Source organism: Sardina pilchardus, chromosome 19 (genome assembly GCF_963854185.1).
Source record: "Sardina pilchardus chromosome 19, fSarPil1.1, whole genome shotgun sequence".
Classification (NCBI taxonomy): Eukaryota; Metazoa; Chordata; class Actinopteri; order Clupeiformes; family Clupeidae; genus Sardina; species Sardina pilchardus.
The window spans coordinates 25,355,034-25,378,117 of record NC_085012.1 but is presented as its reverse complement, the minus strand read 5'-3'; the positions used below and the strand labels follow the sequence as shown (position 1 = coordinate 25,378,117).

Here is a 23,084-nt window from a genome sequence, read left to right as displayed (position 1 = left end):
GAATGTGGACTGTGTATGTGCAAGTTTTAAGTAGGAAGATCTGTGGGTCTTAAGACTTTTACAACCACCATCCATACAGATAACCATCCAACTAAAGAATAGAACAGAAGTCCAAAACTCCAGAAATTAATTATAGCTTTAATCCACAGAAACAAATGACCACTGCTTTAATCAAACAAAAACATGTAAGATGCATTGAGGCCTTGTCCAATTGATTATTCACAAATGAAATTAAACACTACTTCTCATCTCCTAGAAGCAACATGTTTTGGTCATTACACGTTTTCACACTAACATTATGCAAACAATTCCAATGCACCATACACAGAACCAAACTATTAACCACTAATAGAAAACTATTCTTTCATAATCCAATAAATGCTGTCAAAACTTCAACATGCTATTCTTAGTAACTCCTACCGAAGTACCTATTGATTTTCACAACAGGTAGGTGAATATGAAACATCACCAGGAAGTACTGGCCCAACTCTTCCATCCAGACAAGGTCCAAGGAGATCCTGCCCTCTGAGCCATGGTAGCGGATAACATAGGACTCGCCCCGGTAGTCGTAGTCTCTGCTGTCCACCCCTTTGGACAGCATGATGGGGACCGGAGAGGACACGCACCAGAAGGGAGTCTGAGACTCGTCCAGCACCGTGACACTCATCACACAGCAGTGCTACACACACGCACAGACAAACGCACGCGCGCGCACACACACACACACACACACACACACACACACACACACACACACACACACACACACACACACACACACACACACACACACACACACACACACACACACACACACACACACACACACACACAGGAAGACAGACAGAAAGACAGACAGACAACACATACACACAACCACACAAATTACAATAGGGCTTTGTTTTGTACTGTGTGTTGAAACAAATTACCACATTTGTTTAGGATTCCAGGATGCTATTTATTATTTCTCCTAACATTAAGAACATTAAAAAATAACTTATTTTTAATGACATGCATTTAACCATTACATATGAGGTGTTTGTATCTACTTGACCCGAGTGTAATAATTGCAGGTGCTATGTACCTTAACTGTGTCCTCATCCTAACTGGGCCTGCTTGCTGAGTGTGTGTGTGTGTGTGTGTGTGTGTGTGTGTGTATGTGTGTGTGTGTGTGTGTGTGTGTGTGTCTATAAGTCTTTGAGTGTAGGTGTCTGTGTGCAGGAATGTTGTCGTTCTGCACCTGCTACTCCTACAAAAAGTAACAAAATTGTTACATTTCTATCACTTCCACCTATTCTGGTTAAATTTACAAAATAAACACCAATAATGATCAAAAATCTTGTTTCTATCTTTTTTTTTCAATATATAATGGAATTTCCTCCTTTTCTCATAAAAAACGAAAATGATAATATGATCATAAATGTGATCTCACAGGAGTAAAAGGCATATGAACCATGAATGATGTCTGCTGTATATCATTGGCAATTGAGCTAAAGTAAACATCTGTTAAGTATTTTTAGATAAATTGTTATGGCTGTATTGATTTAAAAGCCTAATAATGTGGTGTGTCCACCAGGCCTGAGGACATCTGCTGTGTAACAAAAATATGACCACCTTACAAGGGTTTATTCAGTGGCAACTCGTATCCCACAATATTAATGGCCACTTAACACTAACAACCAAGCACAAAATGACCAGATGCATATGAGGTGCAGACAACTATGCAGCCTCTTCACCAATAAGGTAAACAGAACTTTCACTTGTTCGCCCAGCAGAATGCTTGATTTTGAGCACTGATAATGAGCCTGCTTGGCTAAGTAGCTGTCCATGGTCCTGAAACATCTGTAGTGGAGACAGTGAGAAGAATGGAGAGGAGGTGGGATATTTTGCTGCCCTGCAACATGTGTGGACAGATAAAGAAGGCCTAAAGAAAGTGCAGATGGCGGACATCTTCATGGACTCGTCTCAAACTCAGTTTAAAGCAGCAAAGAACATTTGCTCTCGGGGTCCCGCTACAGTTGAGAAGCACAATAATAAATGCCATTTCCTGTTCCAACATGACTGTGCACCAATGCACAAAGCAAGGCCCACAAGGATATGGATGACCGAGTTTGGTGTGGATGAACTTGACTGGCCTACACAGAGACCTGACCTCAACCCAATAGATCACCTTTGGGATGAATGAGAGCCGAGACTGAGACCCAGTTTCCTTATCCAACATCAGTGTGTGACCTGACAAATATGCTTCTGCAAGAATGGTTAAAAAATCCCATAAACACACTCCTAAACCTTGTGGAAAGCCTTTCCAGAAGAGTTGAAGCTGATATAGCTGCAAAGAATGGGCCGACGCCATAACCCTCTGGAGTCTAAATCCCCCCCTGGAGATTTGAAAAACTGTTCCAAACACACATCTCAATATCTGCTAGTTTTTGTCCTAGAAACATATAAGTGACACCATTAGAAGTCTTTAATCAACTAGTTTCCAAATACATGTATATATGTTGTAAAAAGAATGTATCAATGGCACTTTGTAAAAACAATAGGATTTCAGTCCTCTCACCTGCAGCAGGCCCATTCAAAATGCCCATTCAAAATGCCCATTCAACCTAATTTGTATTTGAAAGAGCCACTCAGTAAGTGGCACATTTAGTCTGACTTTTTTCCAATTTGTAGTAAAACTACAAACCATTTTTTAAATGTTCTTTTTATTTATATGGAGCCAACACCGTTGTTTTCAAGGTACAAAAGTCTTAGCTAGATATATTCATAGTGTGTTTTTGACCTTTGACCTTTGTCCTTTGAAAATCTTTTTTCAAATAGTTGTGTTTACACTGAATTACAATAAAAAGTAATTACATTACATCCACTTTATTCTCATATAATTATTGTGGCGGACCTCTAGAATATAACCATATGCACCACTTTTGCATAGGTGTTTTTAGTTAGATGGAAAACTTAAAAATCTCAGGGTATAGCAGACTGCCTCGAAGTGCCTGAAAAGGCCCCGGACCCTCCAAGTGTTAAACCCTATGGATTAGGAATGTGATGGCAGGTGACCCAATACCTCTGGCCATATAGTGTATATCCAGGACCATTTACTGAACTCTGTCTGTGCGCACTCTTGATTTATCTGCCAACCCGAAGGTTGCAATACTAATAGCGGTGTGATTTTACAGTTTCAGTGTTTAAAGATCACTACATGGAAAGGGACTAAATTACCGAGCAGGCTTGCTTCAGCAGTACACCCCTTCCAGACCTCTCAGGTCTCAGGTGAATCAGCTTATACAGTAGTTGCTATGCAGTTCAGCTCTGGAACCAACTTTCAGATGACATCAAAGTTGCTCCAACTATAGCCAGTTTCAAATCTACTGTACACTTAAAGAGACCCTATGCAACTTTTTCAGTCATAAAATCGCTCAGAAATCGTTGTTTTGCTTGACTGACCAGTTTCATCGAAAAAGTAATATTTCCTTCCGCCCCCAGTGTTCCTATCCGCTATTGCAACCTTGCAGTTTCTGCAGTAGACGATCGCTCCTTGTTTACATCTGAAAGTCAGAGACGCGTAGGGAACAAGAAGAACCACGCTTGCAATTGATATATTTATATATAGCCTATATATGTATAAATATACACACTAAAGCTGTCGGGGAAGCTCTGCAGAGAAATATGCAAGCATAAATCGAGCAAAAACGAAAAACGAAGATGAAACAGAGATGAAATCGCCAATCCTGCATAAGTCCTTAAGACTAAACTGTACTCAGATGCTTTCCACTAACTGATCAAATGCTCATTGCCCAGTTCACAGGGCACCCTTGGGTCAAGTGCTAAGGAATCATATGTGGGTGCACGCATGAACGGGACTACTTCAAGAATGTCCATCAACAACTAACTCAGTGCTATTGTTCACTGGGTGCTTGACTAGAATCATTATCACAGAGTTACACATTTTGAATCTGGTAAAGTCTTTCAGCTAAAATGTTTAACTCATTATGACCAATGGGTTATGTGTAAGTGTGTCACATCATCCCGTGTGTTACAGCTCTACCGGGTTTCTTGGAAATGCTGAATGTTAACTATTTGGGTGCTAATTACTCTACGAGGGGGGACTATCGGGCCCTACTGATCGGGCATTTTTGTCCCTGAAAGGAAATGTATGTGTGCGCACACAGCTCGGGGCTACTTCAAGAATCCCCGTAGAGTGCTGCTGTTCACTGGGTGTTTAACTAGGATCACCTTCACAGAGTTAAGTTGCTGGCTGACTAGGACACTATAAAACACACAGGTTACAATAATGGCAGTGTTCCAGTAATTTGTTGTTTTGCACTCTGCCTTTTAATCAGTCTTTGTTATTTTTTATGTCTTTTTAAACCATTTTAATTTGTGCTTTTAGGTCCTACTACCTTGTGTGTTTTATGTTTTCTTTTTTATTCTTTACTTTTTAAACTACTCTTTGACTATTGCCGTTCTGTGCTTTTACTTACTATTACGGTTTGCTTTTGTTAATGTAAAGCACATTGTATGGAATATGGAATATATTGTTTGTTCTATATAAATAAACTTGACTGGACTTGACACAACATCATTACAGGGGCCATACCTCCACAGACCCTTCCAGTCCCTCTGATCTCCACTTCAGACTGAACTTGTCAGCGAAGGCTGTGTGCTGTGACCTTTTATCCCTTGAGATGGCCTGCAGGACTACAAACTCCTTTGTTACAGCTTCTGCCAGGACACAAAACGCAGAGAGAATGTCAGTCCACACTACGCCCAGGTCTCAGGAGACATAGCACCTCACACCCCTCTCTGTAAGATTACAGCACCCTCTACTGTCAAAATTGTTCACTGCAAGCCAACATTTATTCTGCTTTTTTTCAAGGCTTGAAAAAAGCAGAGACAAGCAACTAAAATGGCGACATGCATAAAAAGATAAACTGTTGGGTGTAAGCACTTGTATGATATATTTTCAACAACACTCTGAAGCTGGCACACTTACCAGAGCTCACTTTTAATTTAACTCATTTTAAATGTGTTAAATTACCCTTTTAGCAGTCATGATCCATAAACTAGTCTAAAAGCCTTGGCTACACACACGTAGTGTCAACCCAACACTTCCTGATCTCCACGCTCACCTCTGCGGCAGAAGAGTCCACTGAACTGACCGGACATGATGAGCTTCGTCATGTCATGGAGCTCGATATACACCTTGTATCCATGGAGACCGTATTCGGGGTCGACATCATCAAACAGAGGCTTGTGCTCTGGCATAGAGTAGGGGCTGGCAGGGGAAGAGGACAAGGATCACAAGTCAGAATAGAAAAGAGAGAGAGAAAAAAAAACACAGATAAGAAAAAAACAGAGGAAAAAAAGAGCATTTGGTGGTGGTGGCTTGGCCCTTTCAGCTAGTTTGGTTGAAGAGACAGGGGCCAGCCACAAATATGACCTGACAGAGCTGGCTCTCTATTTATGTGTGTCTGTGTTTGTGTGTGTGTGTGCGCGCAAGTGTATGTGTGTATATATGTGTGTATGTGAATGTATGCGTGTGTCAGTGTGTGTGTGTGTGAGTGTGTGTGTGTGTGTGTGTGTGTGTGTGTGTGTATGTATATGTGTGCATGTGTATGCATGCATGTGTCAATGTGTATGTATGCGTATGTGTATGTATACTTGTGTAAGCATGCGTGTGTCTAAGTATGTGTGTGTGTGTGTGTGTGTATGGATGAGCGTGTGTATGGATGCGTGCGTATGTGTGTATGTATGTACGTGTGTATGTATGCTCGTGTTTTTGTGTGTGTATGTATATGTGTGCATGTGTATGCATGCATGTGTCAATGTGTATGTATGCGTTTGTGTATGTATACTGTACTTGTGTAAGCATGCGTGTGTCTAAGTATGTGTGTGTGTGTGTGTGTGTATGGATGAGCGTGTGTATGGATGCGTGCGTATGTGTGTATGTATGTACGTGTGTATGTATGCTCGTGTTTTTGTGTGTGTGTGTGTGTGTGTGTGTGTGTGTGTGTGTACTGTGTATTGTGCAAATGTGTATGTGTGTGCATGTACTTGGCAGCTGAAGAACAGTGAGAGTGCATTTCTTTAAGTCCACAGTCTGTGGAGTGGCCAGAAGATGGAGATGTCACCCACAGAACTGCAGACAGGAGTGGACACACCATCTGCTGCCTTGTACAAACACATGCTCTACCCCTACAAGACTATACTCTCTGCCAGTCACAAGCCTGTGTGTACACTGAACCCCCCCCCTCTCTCTCTCTGTGTGTGTGTGTGTGTGTGTGCACACGTTATAAAACATATAGTACATACACAGAAATTGATCCAAGAAGGCATTTCTCTACGAGCTTGTGAAGATGTAAGTTTGCCTTGAAAAACACCACCTCGTCATTGTCCTGGAATAAAAATGTGAGATGACCACCTTTCTTTTCAAAAACATCAGGCTATACATAACAATCAATACAATGCATGTACAGTACCTGTCTCATCAAATTCTATGTGATACTGTACATCATTGCCATGAAATGTGAATATACCAGTCTAATCCTATTCAACTAGATACAACATATACTGTAGACAGGATACAGGTAAAAGGTTTTCATACTGTACTTCCACAACAGACTAGCTGGTTTTCCATTCAAATCTGTTATGCCTTTTAACTATTCTTAAAACTCACTGTTTTGCCTTGTATCAAATTAACACTTCAGGGTCTGAGGCCTTTCAGACACTCTGAGGCAGTTTGCTACCTACATGTAAGTTTTTTGTCTAACTGAAAACATCCATGCAAAAGTGACACATATGGTTTTAATCTAGAAGTCCTAAGCAATAAGAAAATGAGAGTGAAGTGAATGTAAAGAAATTCACAACTAATATTTATGTATGCCTTTTTTTTTATTTGCCTATATTACTGCTCGGTAGGTAGGTCTACTGGTTAGGGAATCGGACTTGTGACTGAAAGGTGATAGGGAGTGATTGAGCAGCGCTCTCCAACATCCACATCCATGGATGAGGTTCTCGCGGATGCGCGGATAGCGGTTACAGCCACGGACTCTGCGGTTAAACCGCGGATCGGGCGGATGACCTTACAAAAAATTATATTTTAATTAGATTCGGGCAGGTGGCGGTTGAACCGATCAAATGAAAAATATATATATAAGCTACATTGTTAAATATTGTTACTTACATCCGATAAAAACGTGCACACTTTTCAGATTCTCATCAGGCAGTAATTTGGTCTAGTTGTGTCTATGCAGCATGCTGCTTTGTTTACTATCAGAGATGGCAACACCGCCAGTGAATGTGCGTGACAAACTCAAAGGTAGCAACAAGTTTCAATTAAGTTGCCTATGGTAGCCTATGTTTTCGTCTGCAGTGTGCAATAAGAAAGTAGAAGTTTATTTCTTGTGTAGCCTAAGGCCTGCTGATATGGATTGCACTGTCTGCCTGGAAAAGACGTGCACTCGTGCAGTCAAAATTAACGGGAGTCTTTAGAACAAGCTCGTCCTAGTCGTCACCCTGACAAGCTAGTGCATATTAATTGGCCTGTAATGCGAATGGCTTGTTGTTATTCTATTCGGACTTTCTTTCTTTTTGTATACAAATAAAGTGTAATAGCCATTAATTAGACTAAATAGCTGCATCTTTCTGCGACAGCGTCGCAGCAGCGTTTTGGATCACCCATAGACCTTTAAACAAATAGCGGATGGCGGGCGGGTGCGGTTCTGAAAAAACGTAGTAGCGGATGGATGGCGGACGGATGATAAGTTGTATGATGCCGTTGCGGATAGAATAATAGTCCATCCGCGCATCTCTATTCCCTTGAGCAAAGCACTTAACACCCAACTACTCCCCGGGCGCCAGATCAAGGGTTGCTTACTGCGTGTATGTGTGCTCCTAGTGAGCTTACTGCTCCAAGTGTGTGTGTGTGTGTGTATGTGCTCCTAGTGAGCTCACTGCTCCAAGTGTGTGTGTGTGTGTGTACACTACCCCTTCTAATGTACTACCGTAAATTCCCAACTATTAGCCACGGCTTATACATTGATTTTGCTAAATTTCTTCAGCTATGAGGTTAATACACGGGGACAGTTAATATGGTGTTAATATGGTTTTGTTTCTTTTAACTGGCATAAAACACTGTCCTGCAGCTTATACACAATGCGGCTTATACGCCGGAAATTACTGCAATGACTTCTAAATCTAAAAATCTAAATAAATAAACAGACAGATAAATAAATAAAAACCAATGCTGGCTCCATACCCTCCAGATGCCCATGACGAGGCCAGGGAAGCTGATGCAGTGTCTCGCCCTCACCAGCACACAGGAGCCAAAGAAGCGCCAGTTGAACTTGGCCATGTTCACCTCAAAAATCAGAGAACGCCAGGCTGGTCTGCTGCGAGCGTACGAGCACAAACACGCCCACACACACGCACACACACACACACACACGCGCATCAAAGAGACCAGGGGGTACAGGTGTGGGGTTTAGACAACAACACAACTGCATAAAGTCCATCCAAGTGGCACGAAAAGTGCAAAGTCTTAAGTGTTTCATGTTTGCAGTGCAGTCCTACCCGGAAAGTGACTATATAGGCCAATCATCAGAATGAATTGGAAGATGATACCATGTTGCTTGATAAACGCATATCTCAATAAGCGTCAAGTGCTTTTAACACTATGAGAAAGTTTCTGTGCACGGTGGTGCAATTATACACCAATTATCATCCTAGTTAATGGTTTAAAAGATCGATTTACTTTAACATAGCGAAGGGGGCCCAAATGGCTTTGCTATATACAACCCCTGGCAAAAAATATGGAATCACCAGTCTTGGAGGATGTTAATCCAGTTGTTTAATTTTTTAGAAAAAAGCCAGATCACAGACATGACACAAAACTAAGTTAATTTGAAATGGCAACTTTCTGGCTTTAGGAAACATTAAAGGAAATCAAGAAAAAAAATAATTAATCAGTAACAGTTGCTTGTTTTCGACCAGCCAGAGGGGAAAAAAATATGGAATCACTCAATTCCAAGGAAAAAAATATGGAATCATGAAAAACAAATTGACAAAAGAACACTTCAACGCACCACTAGTACTTTGTTGCACCACCTCTGGCTTTTATAACAGCTTACAGTCTCTGAGGCATGGACTTAATGAGTGACAATCAGTACTCTTAATCAATCTGGCTCCAACTTTCTCTGATTCCAGTTGCCAGATCAGTTTTGCAGGTTTGAGCCTTGGGATGCACCATTTTCTTCAAATTCTACTACAGATTTTCAATTGGATTGAGCCGAAGATGTAACGATCGCCGTCTCCCCAATGCCTTTACCTGACATGCAGCCCCATATCATCAACGACTGAGGAAATGTGCATGTTTTCTTCAGGCAGTTGTCTTCATAAATCTCACTGGAATGTGGATATAACTAGATGAAAGTCATATTCAGTGATGAATCGCGTTTCTGCAATGGGCAAGGTGATGATGCTGGAACTTTTGTTTGGTGCCATTTCATTGAGATTAATGAAGACAACTGCCTGAAAAAAACAAGGTCATTGATGATATGGGGCTGCATGTCAGGTAAAGGCATTGGGGAGATGGCGATTGTTACATCTTCAATAATGCTTATATTATTATTTATTATATAAAGTTTATATTGACATTTTGGACACTTTTCTTATCCAATCAATTGAAAGGATGTTTGGGGATGATTACATCATTTTTCAAGATGATAATGCATCTTGTCATAGAGCAAAAACTGTTGAATTCCTTGAAGAAAGACACATAAGGTCAATGTCATGGGCTGCAAATAGTCTGGATCTCAATCCAATTGAAAATCTGTAGTAGAATTAAAGAAAATGGTGCATCCCAAGGCTTCAACCTGCAAAACTGATCTGGCAACTGGAATCAGAGAAAGTTGGAGCCAGATTGATGAAGAGCACTGATTGTCACTCATTAAGTCCATGCCTCAGAGACTGTAAGCTGTTATAAAAGCCAGAGGTGGTGCAACAAAGTACTAGTGGTGCGTTGAAGTGTTCTTTTGTCAATTTGTTTTTCATGATTCCATATTTTTTTCCTTGGAATTGAGTGATTCCATATTTTTTTCCCCTCTGGCTGGTCGAAAACAAGCAACTGTTACTGATTAACTAATTTTTTTCTTGATTTCCTTTAATGTTTCCTAAAGCCAGAAAGTTGCCATTTCAAATGAACTTAGTTTTGTGTCATGTCTGTGATCTGGCTTTTTGGTGATTCCATATTTTTTGCCAGGGGTTGTATAAGTTGTAAAAGCACAGTCCATTTCTACTCAAAACTGCACCAGTTGATGTTGCTTTGGCGCATCTGGTCATCTAAACTAAATTTGACTAGATGTCATCTAAAAGGATGTAGAATACTGAACTTCTCCTTTAATTCAAACTGTGAAAAAATTTTTCATGAACATTTTTCATGAGATAAGTCAAATAAATGTCTAGTGTCTTTAATTCTAGCACATTCAAAGCTGAGTGCTTGAAAAAACACATGTCTATCATTAACAAAGGTAACAAATCCTTCACATTAAGACACTGAGGGGCAGATGTACTGACGCTTTTGCGCCCACTTCAGGCGTATTTGTTTCGCAACGTGTGTATAAAAAGATGGCGAGGTATGTATTAACAGGCCGCAATGAGGTGAAGGCGCAGACTGCCTGTCGCGGGAGATGAGAATGGCAAATTGCGCTTTTCCGTCTCATGCATATGGATTTATGGGAGTGTCAGATGATAGTAGGAGGTTCGTGTAAAAAGATGGGAGAAGCGTAAAATGCACCTAATTATGTACAGTATTCCCTGTATGTACTAAAACTGCCTGTGAAAGCGCACGTCTATTTTGCGCCTAAATATTTCCGCCTTGTAAAAGCAGGTGTTAAATGCGGTTTGCTGTTAAATGCATCTATAAGATAATCATTCAGAGACAACAAAATCGCTAATTAGACCACCAGTTTTGCGTCTTTGTACTACATCAAAAGCAACCTTAACTTTCGTTGGCCTTTCGAACGTCTACTTTCACTTTCACGCCATCCGCTTAAACTTTCCTACTTGTTAGATTTGATAAATCTTCCATAGCCTACGTGCACAAGTAAGCCTAGTTTGAGTAGAACTACTGCTCTTCATTATCTTCCTGCTTGTTGACATTATGCAGATTATTATTTCATGATTGCTAAACGTTGGATTCCTTTTAATGTTGTCATCAGTTAACTTCATTCAACTGCGCTTCTGATTGAAGTGTCGTTCAGTTGTTGTCCTTCGCTAATTGTGTTAGGGGGCGGAGAATGGCGCAGATTACCAAACGAATTTCAGGATTGGTAAATAGGACGTAAACTGAAGTATCATAGCGTGTGCTTTCTGTGTGTTGGCCTTGGCGCAAACAACGTTACGATCGCTAATCTACGTACATCTGGCCCAGAGATAACTGATCACAGCAGCATGATGTAGCCAGTGATACACAGTTGGATTCCTTCCTCTAAATGTACAGTAAGCATTCCTTTGTTTTGCGGAGGTTGTTGAACCACCAACCAACATAATCAGAGTGGGCCTGAACTTAAAATGCTTAACACTAGAAGCGCCAAGCGCCGGTCATTTGACCGCTGACGCGTATTCCTAGAAGCGCCGTGTGGGTTTGACCTAGATATACCTAGAACTGCCGGGCTGCGGTCATTTGACCGCAGCGATTACAAAAAAAAAAAAATCTTTTCACTCGATTAAATTCCAGGACCCTACGTTCACGACTTTTCCTAAATACGCGTGTTTTGTCACCCAGAATTTTTACATGATCAGAAGCACACCGGTACAAGCTAGTTTAGAGCTATTTTGCGCTCACTTATGTGACAACACTATGTTGTCTCGCGTTCGGCCATTTTTGTCCAGGCTGCTATTCTCTTTTCTCACAGCAGATGTCGCAAGGATTTCCTGTCAGTCGGGCATGAGAATAATATTTTACCATAAAACATATCGTTTATATATGTGCAATATGTATTATACAGATGGTACGGGTTGAGAATGCTCCTTTCATTCCCGCACATCGGGACTCCCGAAGCATCGGGAAAACTGCAACCGCAAGGGGGCAACATAGACCGCCCGAGTTTTCGAATGTTTACAGCCTACCTCACAGCTCTCTCACTCGACGTAGCCTATAACTCAGTCAGTCCAGCAGAGATGCCAGAGCAACGTTTTGGTCAACGGAGAGGGAGAGAAATGCTCCGCATATCCGTCTCATTTAATCATTAAAATGAAAGTGATTGGCGAAATTAATCAAACGACGTTTCAATAAACCATTGTTGAAATGAATGAAAATGGTTTTAGAAACCTATAGGCCTATCAGAAGGACTATTTCCTTCAATTCAACCTGAAATAGGCTACTCGAAAGGCAACCTTAGATTAATTCATGAATTAATTACGGTTACAAGACCGCATTTCCGTGAATAGGCTATTATTGTCAACGTCAAGGCGAAGACGAAAGAGATGGACAAGATGGACATTTTGGCAACATTTACATGCTAGGAATACTTAGAAATGTGTAAGCTATTTTAAAACGGAGGCTTGTTCATTTTAACCGGCGACGTTTCAAGTACATTTCCCGAATAAAGCCTATTGAAGTTCACATCCAGCTGTGGCGCAAGTGGTTGATGCATAGGTATCGTATGCCAGCGACCGGGGTTCGAAACCTAGTCGAAGAACCTCTCCGGAACCCATCAAAAGAAAATGCATCGATTTATTAAAAGAAACGAAAGACTTCCTGTTTTGAGATTCTTTTTATGTTTGCGATGTCTGCTGAAAAGAAAAGTTAATATGTTAATTCGTGGTTCAGCGCGCACTCACACACATTTTTACATTGACATAGTGTCGGGCTCAAGTGTCGTGTCGTCCTCAGTGCCGCATATAGGCTATAATGTAGTGACCTGGTTAGACGAGTGTGGGGGAGGGGGAATGATCGCACAAGACAATAATGCTCTTCATGAAATGGATCTCACAGGCGGCTGTCTGTTTTTAAATGTAGCCTACTACACCACTTGCGAAATCGGACGTGGCACATAGCCTAATTATTAGGCTACTGGATAGCAAATCCATAGACTTTGTTCATCCTATATCCTTAAAATGAAAGTGATGACTGGCGAAATTAATCAAACGACGTTTCAATAAACCATTGTTGAAATGAATGAAAATGGTTTTAGAAACCTATAGGCCTATCAGAAGGAAATAGCCTTCAATTCAACCTGAAATAGGCTACTCGAAAGGCAACCTTAGATTAATTCATGAATTCATTAGGCTACGGTTACAAGACCGCATTTCTGTGAATAGGCTATTATTGTCAACGTCAAGGCGAAGACGAAAGAGATGGACAAGATGGACATTTTGGCAACATTTACATGCTAGGAATACTTAGAAATGTGTAGGCCTAAGCTATTTTAAAACGGAGGCTTGTTCATTTTAACCGGCGACGTTCAAGTACATATGCCGAATAAAGCCTTTCGAAATTCACATCCAGTTGTGGCGCATGTGGTTGAAGCATAGGTATCGTACGCCAGCGACCGGGGTTCGAAACCCAGTTGAAGAACCTCTCCGGAACCCGTCAAAACAAAATGAATCGATTTATTAAAAGAAATGAAAGATTTCCTGTTTTGAGATTCTTTTTATGTTTGCGATGTCTGCTGAAAAGAAAAGTTAATATGTTAATTCGTGGTTCAGCGCGCACTCACACACATTTTTACATTGACATAGTGTCGGGCTCAAGTGTCGTCCTCAGTGCCGCATAGGCTATAGGCTATAATGTAGTGAACTGGTTAGACGAGTGTGGGGGAGGGGAAATGATCGCACAAGACAATAATGCTCTTCATGAAATGGATCTCACAGGCGGCTGTCTGTTTTTAAATGTAGCCTACTACACCACTTGCGAAATCGGACGTGGCACATAGCCTAATTATTAGGCTACTGGATAGCAAATCCATAGACTTTGTTCATCCTATATCCTTGGCGGAGATAATAATTAGGCATATCAAATTAAAAGCACACTACGACAGGTATACTTGTGTGATCACGCAACACAAGAGAGCATTTAGCGATGGGACAGTTGTGAATGAGTGCTTAACACCCTGGAGTCTAAATACCCCCGGGGGATTTGAAAAACTGTTCCAAACACACATCTCAATCTCTGCTTTTATCATATTATAGAGACACCATTAGAAGCCTTTAATCAACTCGTTTTCAAATATATAGCCTATGTTTTAAGAGAATATGGCAATGATAATGGCACTTTCTAAAAACAATAAATTCGTAGGATTTGTCCTCTCACCTGCAGCAGGCCCATTCAAAAGCCCATCCACCTCATTTGCATTTGAAAGAGCCAATCACTAAAGTGACACATTTAGTCTAGCCTACTTTATTAGTTTTTTTTGACCCCTCTAATAAATTGCCTATAGTCCTACTACGATAATGGAGGAAGGGCTGCCTAACTGTTCCCCCTAAGAGTTTTTTCATAAGATAAAATGTTTACTCTATTTAAGTTTAGGATTTGGTAGACAAGACAACCTCGGAAAAGTTCTTCAGATAAACAATGTTTTATTGAATTAAAGGAAAGAAAATGTATCGCCAGGGTTTCGGGGCTTGCGAAGGCATTCGTTGATCTTATCGATGCAGTCCTTGCGGCCACTTCTCCCCATCGTAGGAAACTTTCTGCTTAGTGTTGACAAAGGTCTTGACGTTGTGTGGCAGTGCTTGCTTGCCCTTCGATCCATCCCAGTTGGTGGTTTTGCACCAGGCTCTAGTGCTCCTTTGTGGTGATGGCTCTGAAGAGCAGGCATCCGTATCTACCAGTGATGCGCGGGCTGATCCAAATCGAGCGGGCGACCGCGGTCACCCGCGGTCACCCGCGGTCACCCGCGGTTATGGGTCAAGAAAAAATATTTTTAATGATATGCGGGTCATGTTTGGTCGGGTCGGTAAAAAAAATAAATTGTCATTTATATCGTACATAATTGTCTTTAGAAGAAAAAGACATAAGTTGCAGCATTCCCACTGAAACGCGATTCTATCCCCCACATTTTGTCACGAACATGTAGAAATGCACTTGTTGTTTCTGCGTAGACAGACCCTCGGCTACACTTGACATGCAGTTGTGTTCTGTTCTCAGAGCATATGCTTTCTCTGTCTATGATCTGCAGCTTTTATCTCGAACTGCTGGCCTCTACAGAAAGTGGCAGAATCGTCTACTGAGCAGCGAAGTTGCCGATGCAATGCGTGTTTCTCAAGTCTGATAATTTCCAGCAAGATCGAATGGTATTATGGAAAGAAAAATAAACTAAAAGTTTCCCAAATCAGGAAATATTTCTTAATTTAATGTCATCAAGGCATATAGCCTACAATTGGTATGAGCATGCAATATGTGCGTCCTTGCGCAACTTATAGGCCTAGTGGCTCGTTGGAAAGCCCCACGTCTGCTCTTCCCCACGTCGTGCAATAAAGGTTTCATCTCGCTGCAATTTATAATCGCGGAGCAATGGACTTTTGGTCCATTGATGAAGACGTTAACGCGAAGAAAAAATACGAGGACTGACCATCTCGCCTCTCCGCGTTTCCCCCAATATCATGGCGACAAAGAGAAACACATATGATTTGACATTTTAATGTTTGTAGCGCGCCAGTTTACCCAGTGTGTGTGCATTGAGTAGTTCCTTAAAATACGGAACAAAGAGCGTCCCGTAGGCTATCTGTTTAATACAGAAGAAGACTTTAACTATTACTTATATATTTCTTATAACGAAACGCGAAGAAAAAATACGAGGACTGACCATCTCGCCTCTCCGCGTTTCCCCCAATATCATGGCGACAAAGAGAAATAAATATGATTTGACATTTTAATGTTTGTAGCGCGCCAGTTTACCCAGTGTGTGTGAATTGAGCAGTTCCTTAAAATACGGAACAAAGAGCGTCCCGTAGGCTATCTGTTTAATACAGAAGAAGACTTTAACTATTACTTATATATTTCTTATAACGAAACGCGAAGAACAAATACGAGGACTGACCATCTCGCCTCTCCGCGTTTCCCCCAATATCATGGCGACAAAGAGAAATAAATATGATTTGACATTTTAATGTTTGTAGCGCGCCAGTTTACCCAGTGTGTGTGCATTGAGTAGTTCCTTAAAATAGCCTACGGAACAAAGAGCGTCCCGTAGGCTATCTGTTTAATACGGAAGAAGACTTTAACTATTACTTATATATTTCTTATAACGCTGGCTGTAGGCGATTTCTATAACCATTTTCATTCATTTCAACAATGGTTCATTGAAGTGTCGTTTGAATAATTTCGCCAGTCATCACCTTCATTTTAATGATTCAGTGAGATTAAGGAGTCGACTATTGACGGATATGCGGTCTTCATCATTAAATGCAATTGAAACTTTCTGCCACCTGGTGGTTGTTTGGGTACATTGCCTTAGCCTCGAAAAAAATCGGCTTGACGCACTGCGGGATCTCTTCGGGAGTCCCGCGGGAGAAGGTGCATTCTCAACCCGTACCCACTGTATATGTGCTTTATTTTAATAACTATTTTTCATTTACATGGCATAGTCTATGGAGGCGATTTACAGTGGTCAAAATGTTTTGAAAACGTTGCGACAGGCCTACAGGTGTAAAACATATTTTCGTCGTAGCCTATTTATGTACGTAGGGCGCGTATGCCTACGTACATTCATAGTTGTATATCTTATCTTCTATTTGTAGGCTATCTTTTAAAGTTCAGACTACTGTATAAGCATTTTCTTACATATTTGCTGGACTGACTGAGTTACGTAAAGTCAAATACCTATCCTAACGCAATCTTTGTATAATGTCAAGTGGCGCAGCGTTAACACTCCTGTCTGCAACGCCAGAGACCCGTGTTCACATCTTGGCAGGAGCGAAATACAGAATCTTATATCGATTTAATCTTCTGACCGTTTTTCAACGTCGATGAACAATTATTTTTTGTTAATGGTTTTTAATAACAACCTATCTGGAATAAACGGATGAATCACAATATGTTTAGGCCTACCATTAACGAAAAATAATTTCGCCAGCCAATCATTTTCTGCCGCCATCTGACAAACTTTGACTAAGCCAGTTAGACTTTTTGCATCTAAAATAATTATATCATAGTGACACGCGAAAAAATAAACGATAGCTTAGAAACTAGGCCTGCATGAGATTTTCCCACTGGACACACCACATCAGTGCTCGTTGCTACGATACACAGGACTCAAAGTGAGTTGACGACCAATGAAAATGACATGGGGAAAAGAAGGAAACAAAGTAGCCTGATTTTGATCTCACCTTAGGCCTACATATTTTCCTAATTCCTACGTTACTCAGATTTTTGTTAAATCGTCAGGGCCCGGTTGCACAAACACCAAAACCAAAGATTGATGATATGAACCAAATATTCTGGAACAGATGGATTTACAGCATTGAACGTGATAGGCTATTAGGCTACTGCTGCGACTTCCACCGTTTCCTCTCCAGAGATTGCTGCGCGTTCACAACGCAATGAACGCATGCAGTCTACATTGAAGTGAAACGTGCAGAACGTTGTCCAAAACAATACAATAACATTGTGTGTTGATATCTAATACAATATACACATCTGTAGACATGAAGTGGCAACTAAAGCCATTATCAGTCATGAAAACTGTGGCGGCTGCATTAAGGTTTTGGCTGAGCCAGCTAGACAGCCAACAACTTCATCAGCCAGCCGTTCTCAAAGCAAATGGCTTCGGGGTCTATACATAACACTATCCATTGCAGCCTATTTGAAACCGATCATCCCCCCTCCCCCATACACTCGTCTAGGCTAGGCTACAGACATCACCGAGGCATGAGGACAATTAACTGCTTCCCCACCCCCACCCCATCTATCTGTCCCTGCATAGGCCTACTAGTCTGTAGGCTGATTGTTTAGGCAACTCGTGGAAGAATGCGCAATGTTTCATCGCATATGCGCGTTTCAGAATGTTCGAATTCGCCAGCGTGCGTGTAGTTATGTGAATAGAAAAGAATAGTATATAGCCTACTTTATTGATGCCTTGTTCAAAAGGACTTCCGTCATGAATAGGTTGGGAATCGAACCAACACCCCTTGAGTCGTCAGGCCGACGCTCTAACGAGTGAGCTACAGCCTTGCTTATCAGGCACGTGAAAATGTGTGTCTCAATACTGAATCTCGAATTCACATAGAACTTAGCTTAGAAAGAATAGGCCTAGCCTATAGCTTTTTTTCAGCAGACATCGCAAACATAGCCTACACATTCGCAAAACGGAGAATATCATTCACTCATTATTTTAAATTATGCTACTTCTCACGCCTATGCCTGCTCAGCATAGCTCTCTCTATCTCCCTCCCTCCGAGGTAGCTAGCCTAGACCCTATAAGATGCTTCTCCCTAAATGAATGAAAGTTGTTTTAGAAAGTAGCCACGGTAGCCTGTAAAATGCGGCATGAAATCCTGGCTACTGTGTAATTGAAACCAGACTGTTAAGGCCCCGGTACAGTTCACGCACCCGACTTGTCGTGCGACATGTTGACGTCACGGGGAACGTTGTAACCATGTATACTTGCGCGTGGTAGTCGCGACACAATTTGCAGTATTCCCCTGAACAGAGGCACGGTATCCATTGACGTTAATGGCAGTAGCAACTAGCTTCTTTGCTGATATTTCAGACTTAGCTTGCACAACTGAAGGATTAGCCTACCATCTCGTTTATGAGATGAGCTTGTGTAATCTCCCTAAATGGAAAGATATATAGCCTATATTTTTTTAGGTCTAGCAGATAGCCTATCCTTTGGTTGAAAATAAATCTCTTCCTTACCTTTTGCTGGAATACTTATGTGCCTCGGTCCTAGTCATTTCCCCCTAATATCCTCCTGTTGCAACTCTCACTACTTCGTTAACTTATCCAACGTAGTTCACGACTGTAAACAAATCAGTCATCCAAATGGCAACTCTCGCTGCAGCCTAGCCAAGTTAACTTCCCACTTCTCAAACTTACTATTATTCAAACTTCATGATACAGTCGTTTTAAAAATGAATGGGCTTATTTAAGATGTTGGATAGGCTATAAGATAATGCATGAATGTGGTTTATGTGGTTGATGACTGTAGAAGGACACTGGCTCCGTGAGCTTGGCTTCAATCTCTTCCTAGTTGTCGTGCGAGGTTGGCGCGCGCGGCTGATAAAAAATGTTCGGTGTCCGACAGGTCGGCGCGCGGCTGAAATGTGGCTTGCGACACAGGAAATTACGTCATTTTGACGTCACATTGTCGCGCGACAGGTCGGGTGCGTCGAGTATACTTCTAGCATTAGGCTCTTTGTTCCAGCTACCTATTAAGTAAGGGATAATGTATAGAACGCCGGTCATTATCGGAAAATAATTCCCGACAGGATGAACTGAACCCCGACGCGCAGAAGTGAATTTGGGGAGTGAATTAGAACTAGCGACATTCACTTTTAGAGCATTTTAGTTGAAAGTCAAGTTTGCTTAAGGTTTGTTCAAGAACTCTTCCAAAGTTTTTACCTCAAACAACACAAATCAACACAAATACATGAACAGATAACTCAAACGTGCTGTAGGCTATGTCATAATGAAACAAACAACCACAGATTATCAACAACACGGTCTGACACGAATGACACATGGTTTAGTGCAAACTGAATTTATGACCAAACGATTTCATTCGTGCACGAAGCGCCATCTAGCGATCAATATGTGTAAGTAAAAGCCTCCCAGTCTAAGGACTCAGCGGTCATTTGACCGCCTCGCCGCGCTTTAAGTAGTTCACAACAGCACGGCGCTTCTAGTAGGTCGTCAAAGCGGTCAAATGACCGGGGCGCGGCGCTTCTAGGTATAAGTGGGTCAGAACGGCGCGGCGCTTCTAGTGTTAAGAGACCAGATACCTAATATACATTAACCCAAACATGTATCTTTTTCTGTCAGGCACCCTTTTGGAGCACCTTGCACTGATACAAAGGCAAGACCCCCTATTACCTGCAAGAGGCGACACCCCGGTCTAAGGCCAGAGGAACCACACTGTGGAGCTGCATGGACTTAATCCCAAGGTACTCGAGGGCACCCAGGCCAATCCAGGTCAGGTTCAGGGAGCACTCAGAGAAGAACGTGTGTGAGTGCTTAAAGGTTCTCTGATGTCCATCTTGATTCGTCACCGTCAACTCCCACGTCACGCCCAAGCTCCTGCCAGCCAAAAGAGACGCCAGACACAAACTCATTCTGACATGTTGGTTTCAGAGAAGATTTAGGGGGAATTTAGGGGAGATTATAAAGAAAAACGAAGAGATAAAAACGACAACAAAAAAATACCAGGCTCATATTTTGTGTATACGACATTCAGCTTCTGCCCATGATAATTGGAGACAGTGTAATTACCCTCTTCACAACCATCCTGTAATGAACCTCTATTTAGACAAATCAAAATAATGCAGAGAGAATTCCTGTGCAATTTAACAACATTGAATTTCAATTTCAATTCTGACTTCCAACAACATAATCGAGATTCAATTACTTACTTACTTATAGAGTTTAGTTATAGATCCAGCAAAACACTTTTCTTTATAGTGGTAACCATTATACTTTGCATATTGACTGCATATTAACATTTATTCAAAAATTTATTTGAATTTCTTGACGAGGTGCACTACGCAGGTTTAGGTATTTTTGGCGCTTGTAGAGCTCCCCCTAGAGTCGATATGAATTTATATTTTACTTTGCTGTTGTAAATAGCAAACTTCTCATGACTTATCCCCCTAATGTTGTTGAGGTGAAGGGTTAACAACAGGCCCTGAGTGCAAGGGCCAAAGTGGTGACAGGTGCTTCTAAAGACACACCATTCTCCTGTTCACCACCAAGCGTTCACACAGGCCTAATTCCTTCAGGGGCTGTGAAGATATCGGTCTCTATGAGAAAAGGGAGTGAGAAGACTCTGACCTGAGGACATGTACCGTCTGTTTTGGCAGCCCTGTGTAGGGACTGACAGCTTTGAGCTGGCTGATCCACCTGCTCTGGTTGAAGCCCACCATCTTCTTGAAAAGGAGCCTCTTCCAGTGACCCTTGGGCTTCTCCTGTATGGTGGCGATGGTCAGCCTATCGGCCACCTCGTCCCCCAGCTTGGTCTTGAGCTTCTGCTTTGTGCACTCTCGAATATATAGCCGGTACCACAGAGCACTGGAGGACGATAAGGGTGGATGTATGTTACTGTACACGTGGGGGCATAACACAAGACTTGGACAACATTAATGATCATCCATTACTTTTTAGGGACTAAAAGTAACCATGGTGACTAGTGGAGCTGTACTGTCTAGGCACAATAAGCAGCTTTAGACAAGGGGGAGATTTTTCACTCATCTGATTACTGAATGTCCAGTCAAATCATTACTATTAATGGATGAAATAAGTTCTCAACATTTAGACAAATAATGTCTCCAGACGTGTCAGGTAAGAGATCTTATTGCAATCGGCAACTCACTTGTTGTTGGCAAGCTCATGAAGCTTTTTGTTAACATAACCAATAGAGTACAGAGATGACGCATCCAAAAAGGATAGGATCTTCAACAGGACCTCAGGTGGCAGCCTAGAACACAATGAATCAACCAATTAATCAACGCATGCTAGTGATTTGTGTTTCTACTGCGGTGAGTAAGAGGTATTTATTTCAAATAGCTACATGCGCAAACCTCCAGGTGTGCGCAATGTATTTCATTGCCTCTGAAGATAGCTTTCGGTGTCCTTTCTCCTAACGCACGTGGTAGCTAGCCAGTACACGCGTATTGCAGTTTGATAGACAAGTATTCCAAGTAAATGAAGTTTGAAACGTAAGATGAAATGTGCTTATATTGACAACAAATACTGGGAAGAATATAGTAAAATAATACTGTGATTGAAAGGCATTAAATGGACGGAGTCTTCGCAAAGATATCGGACTTCAATGTTAACTTACGTCTGGAGACGGGCAGAGGGCAGAATTGAAGACCTGCCGCGTGGAATTTTTGGGGATTTTTGTTTCTTCTTGGGTTTTCGCCTGCAATTCAAAGACATTAAACATATAATGAATGTAAAATCTCTAACATTGCACTAACATAATTCAACACTATGACTGCCTGGTTTAAGATAACTGCAATGCAGCGTTAAACTTTTGCCTAACGTTACAACATTCAAGAATTGTAGGTGTGCACTTTCAGTTGTTACAAAATGCAAGTGCAGTCTCTTGTTATCATTAATTAACGTTACCCCTCTTGTCGTTTGTTGAGAAATTCGGTTGCCATAATTTGAGATTGTTCCATGACCCTCGCTACTGTAACGTAATGTCAGTAGTGTACGTGTAGGTTACTGTCTAGAATCTACCCGGTGTCAAAAAGTAGGCGAGAAGTCCTCACCGCATCCGTAACTATGGCAACAAAACAAAAGCTTCAGCTGAGACTGAGAGCCTTCGTTGAATGCAGTGTTTAGTGTTTTCAAGTTTGCACAACGTGGTTGCTTTTACTCCCGCATATACTCCAGCTCTCGCATGAAATCCAGCTTAGAACATAGCTAACCTTTGATAGAAAATGTTAACATTCGAGAACATCAACAGGTGCGACGCAGAGTTCTGCATGCATTCCTCCTTTAGAAACGCATACTGACACCTTCTGGTTTGGCGAGGTACGTTTACTACCAGAGGGCACTAACATTAGCCGAATCTGCCTTTCACTCAAATTAAGGGGTGCATTATTCATTTGGCCTTCGTGTTGGTGTTAGCAAACTTGATCCACCCCCCCCCCCCACCCCCCCCAAGCTTTTCTGCTCAAGGTAATGAATTAGCCAGTAGCCTATATCATTTATCACAATCAAACATGAGCTTTTTGAACACATTTCCTCTTGTCACCTTAATCAGGCTATATAAAAAACCAACAACAACAACAACAACAACAACAAAAAACCAAAGAAGTGGCTCCTCCATCACCTTTCATTTCACTCCAGCAACAAAGTGATCACACTCCCAAGAGCTAGGATACTGTGCTCTGCTGCCTGTCAAAGTAAATAGCTG

The 23,084-nt window shown here is 41.5% G+C and overlaps 1 protein-coding gene across 4 annotated transcripts; it reads right to left on the bottom strand.

Moving 5' to 3' along the window:
* Positions 1 to 131: 131 nt before the first annotated feature.
* On the bottom strand, positions 132 to 22,394 carry fbxo15 (F-box protein 15). Of its 4 annotated transcripts, none has more exons than XM_062521812.1 (10): positions 22,289 to 22,394; positions 21,999 to 22,079; positions 21,528 to 21,632; positions 20,990 to 21,226; positions 20,036 to 20,239; positions 8,258 to 8,390; positions 6,313 to 6,395; positions 5,130 to 5,275; positions 4,598 to 4,722; positions 132 to 679 (listed from the first exon to the last, which is right to left on the bottom strand). In XM_062521812.1, exons 1-10 carry the CDS (start codon positions 22,339 to 22,341, stop codon positions 407 to 409), a joined length of 1,440 nt encoding a protein of 479 aa, XP_062377796.1. In that variant the 5' UTR covers positions 22,342 to 22,394; the 3' UTR covers positions 132 to 406. The 4 variants fall into 4 exon arrangements, with proteins under 4 accessions (XP_062377796.1, XP_062377797.1, XP_062377799.1 ...); XM_062521813.1 differs by having other exon boundaries at positions 8,258 to 8,387; XM_062521815.1 differs by lacking the exon at positions 4,598 to 4,722.
* Positions 22,395 to 23,084: the final 690 nt, after the last annotated feature.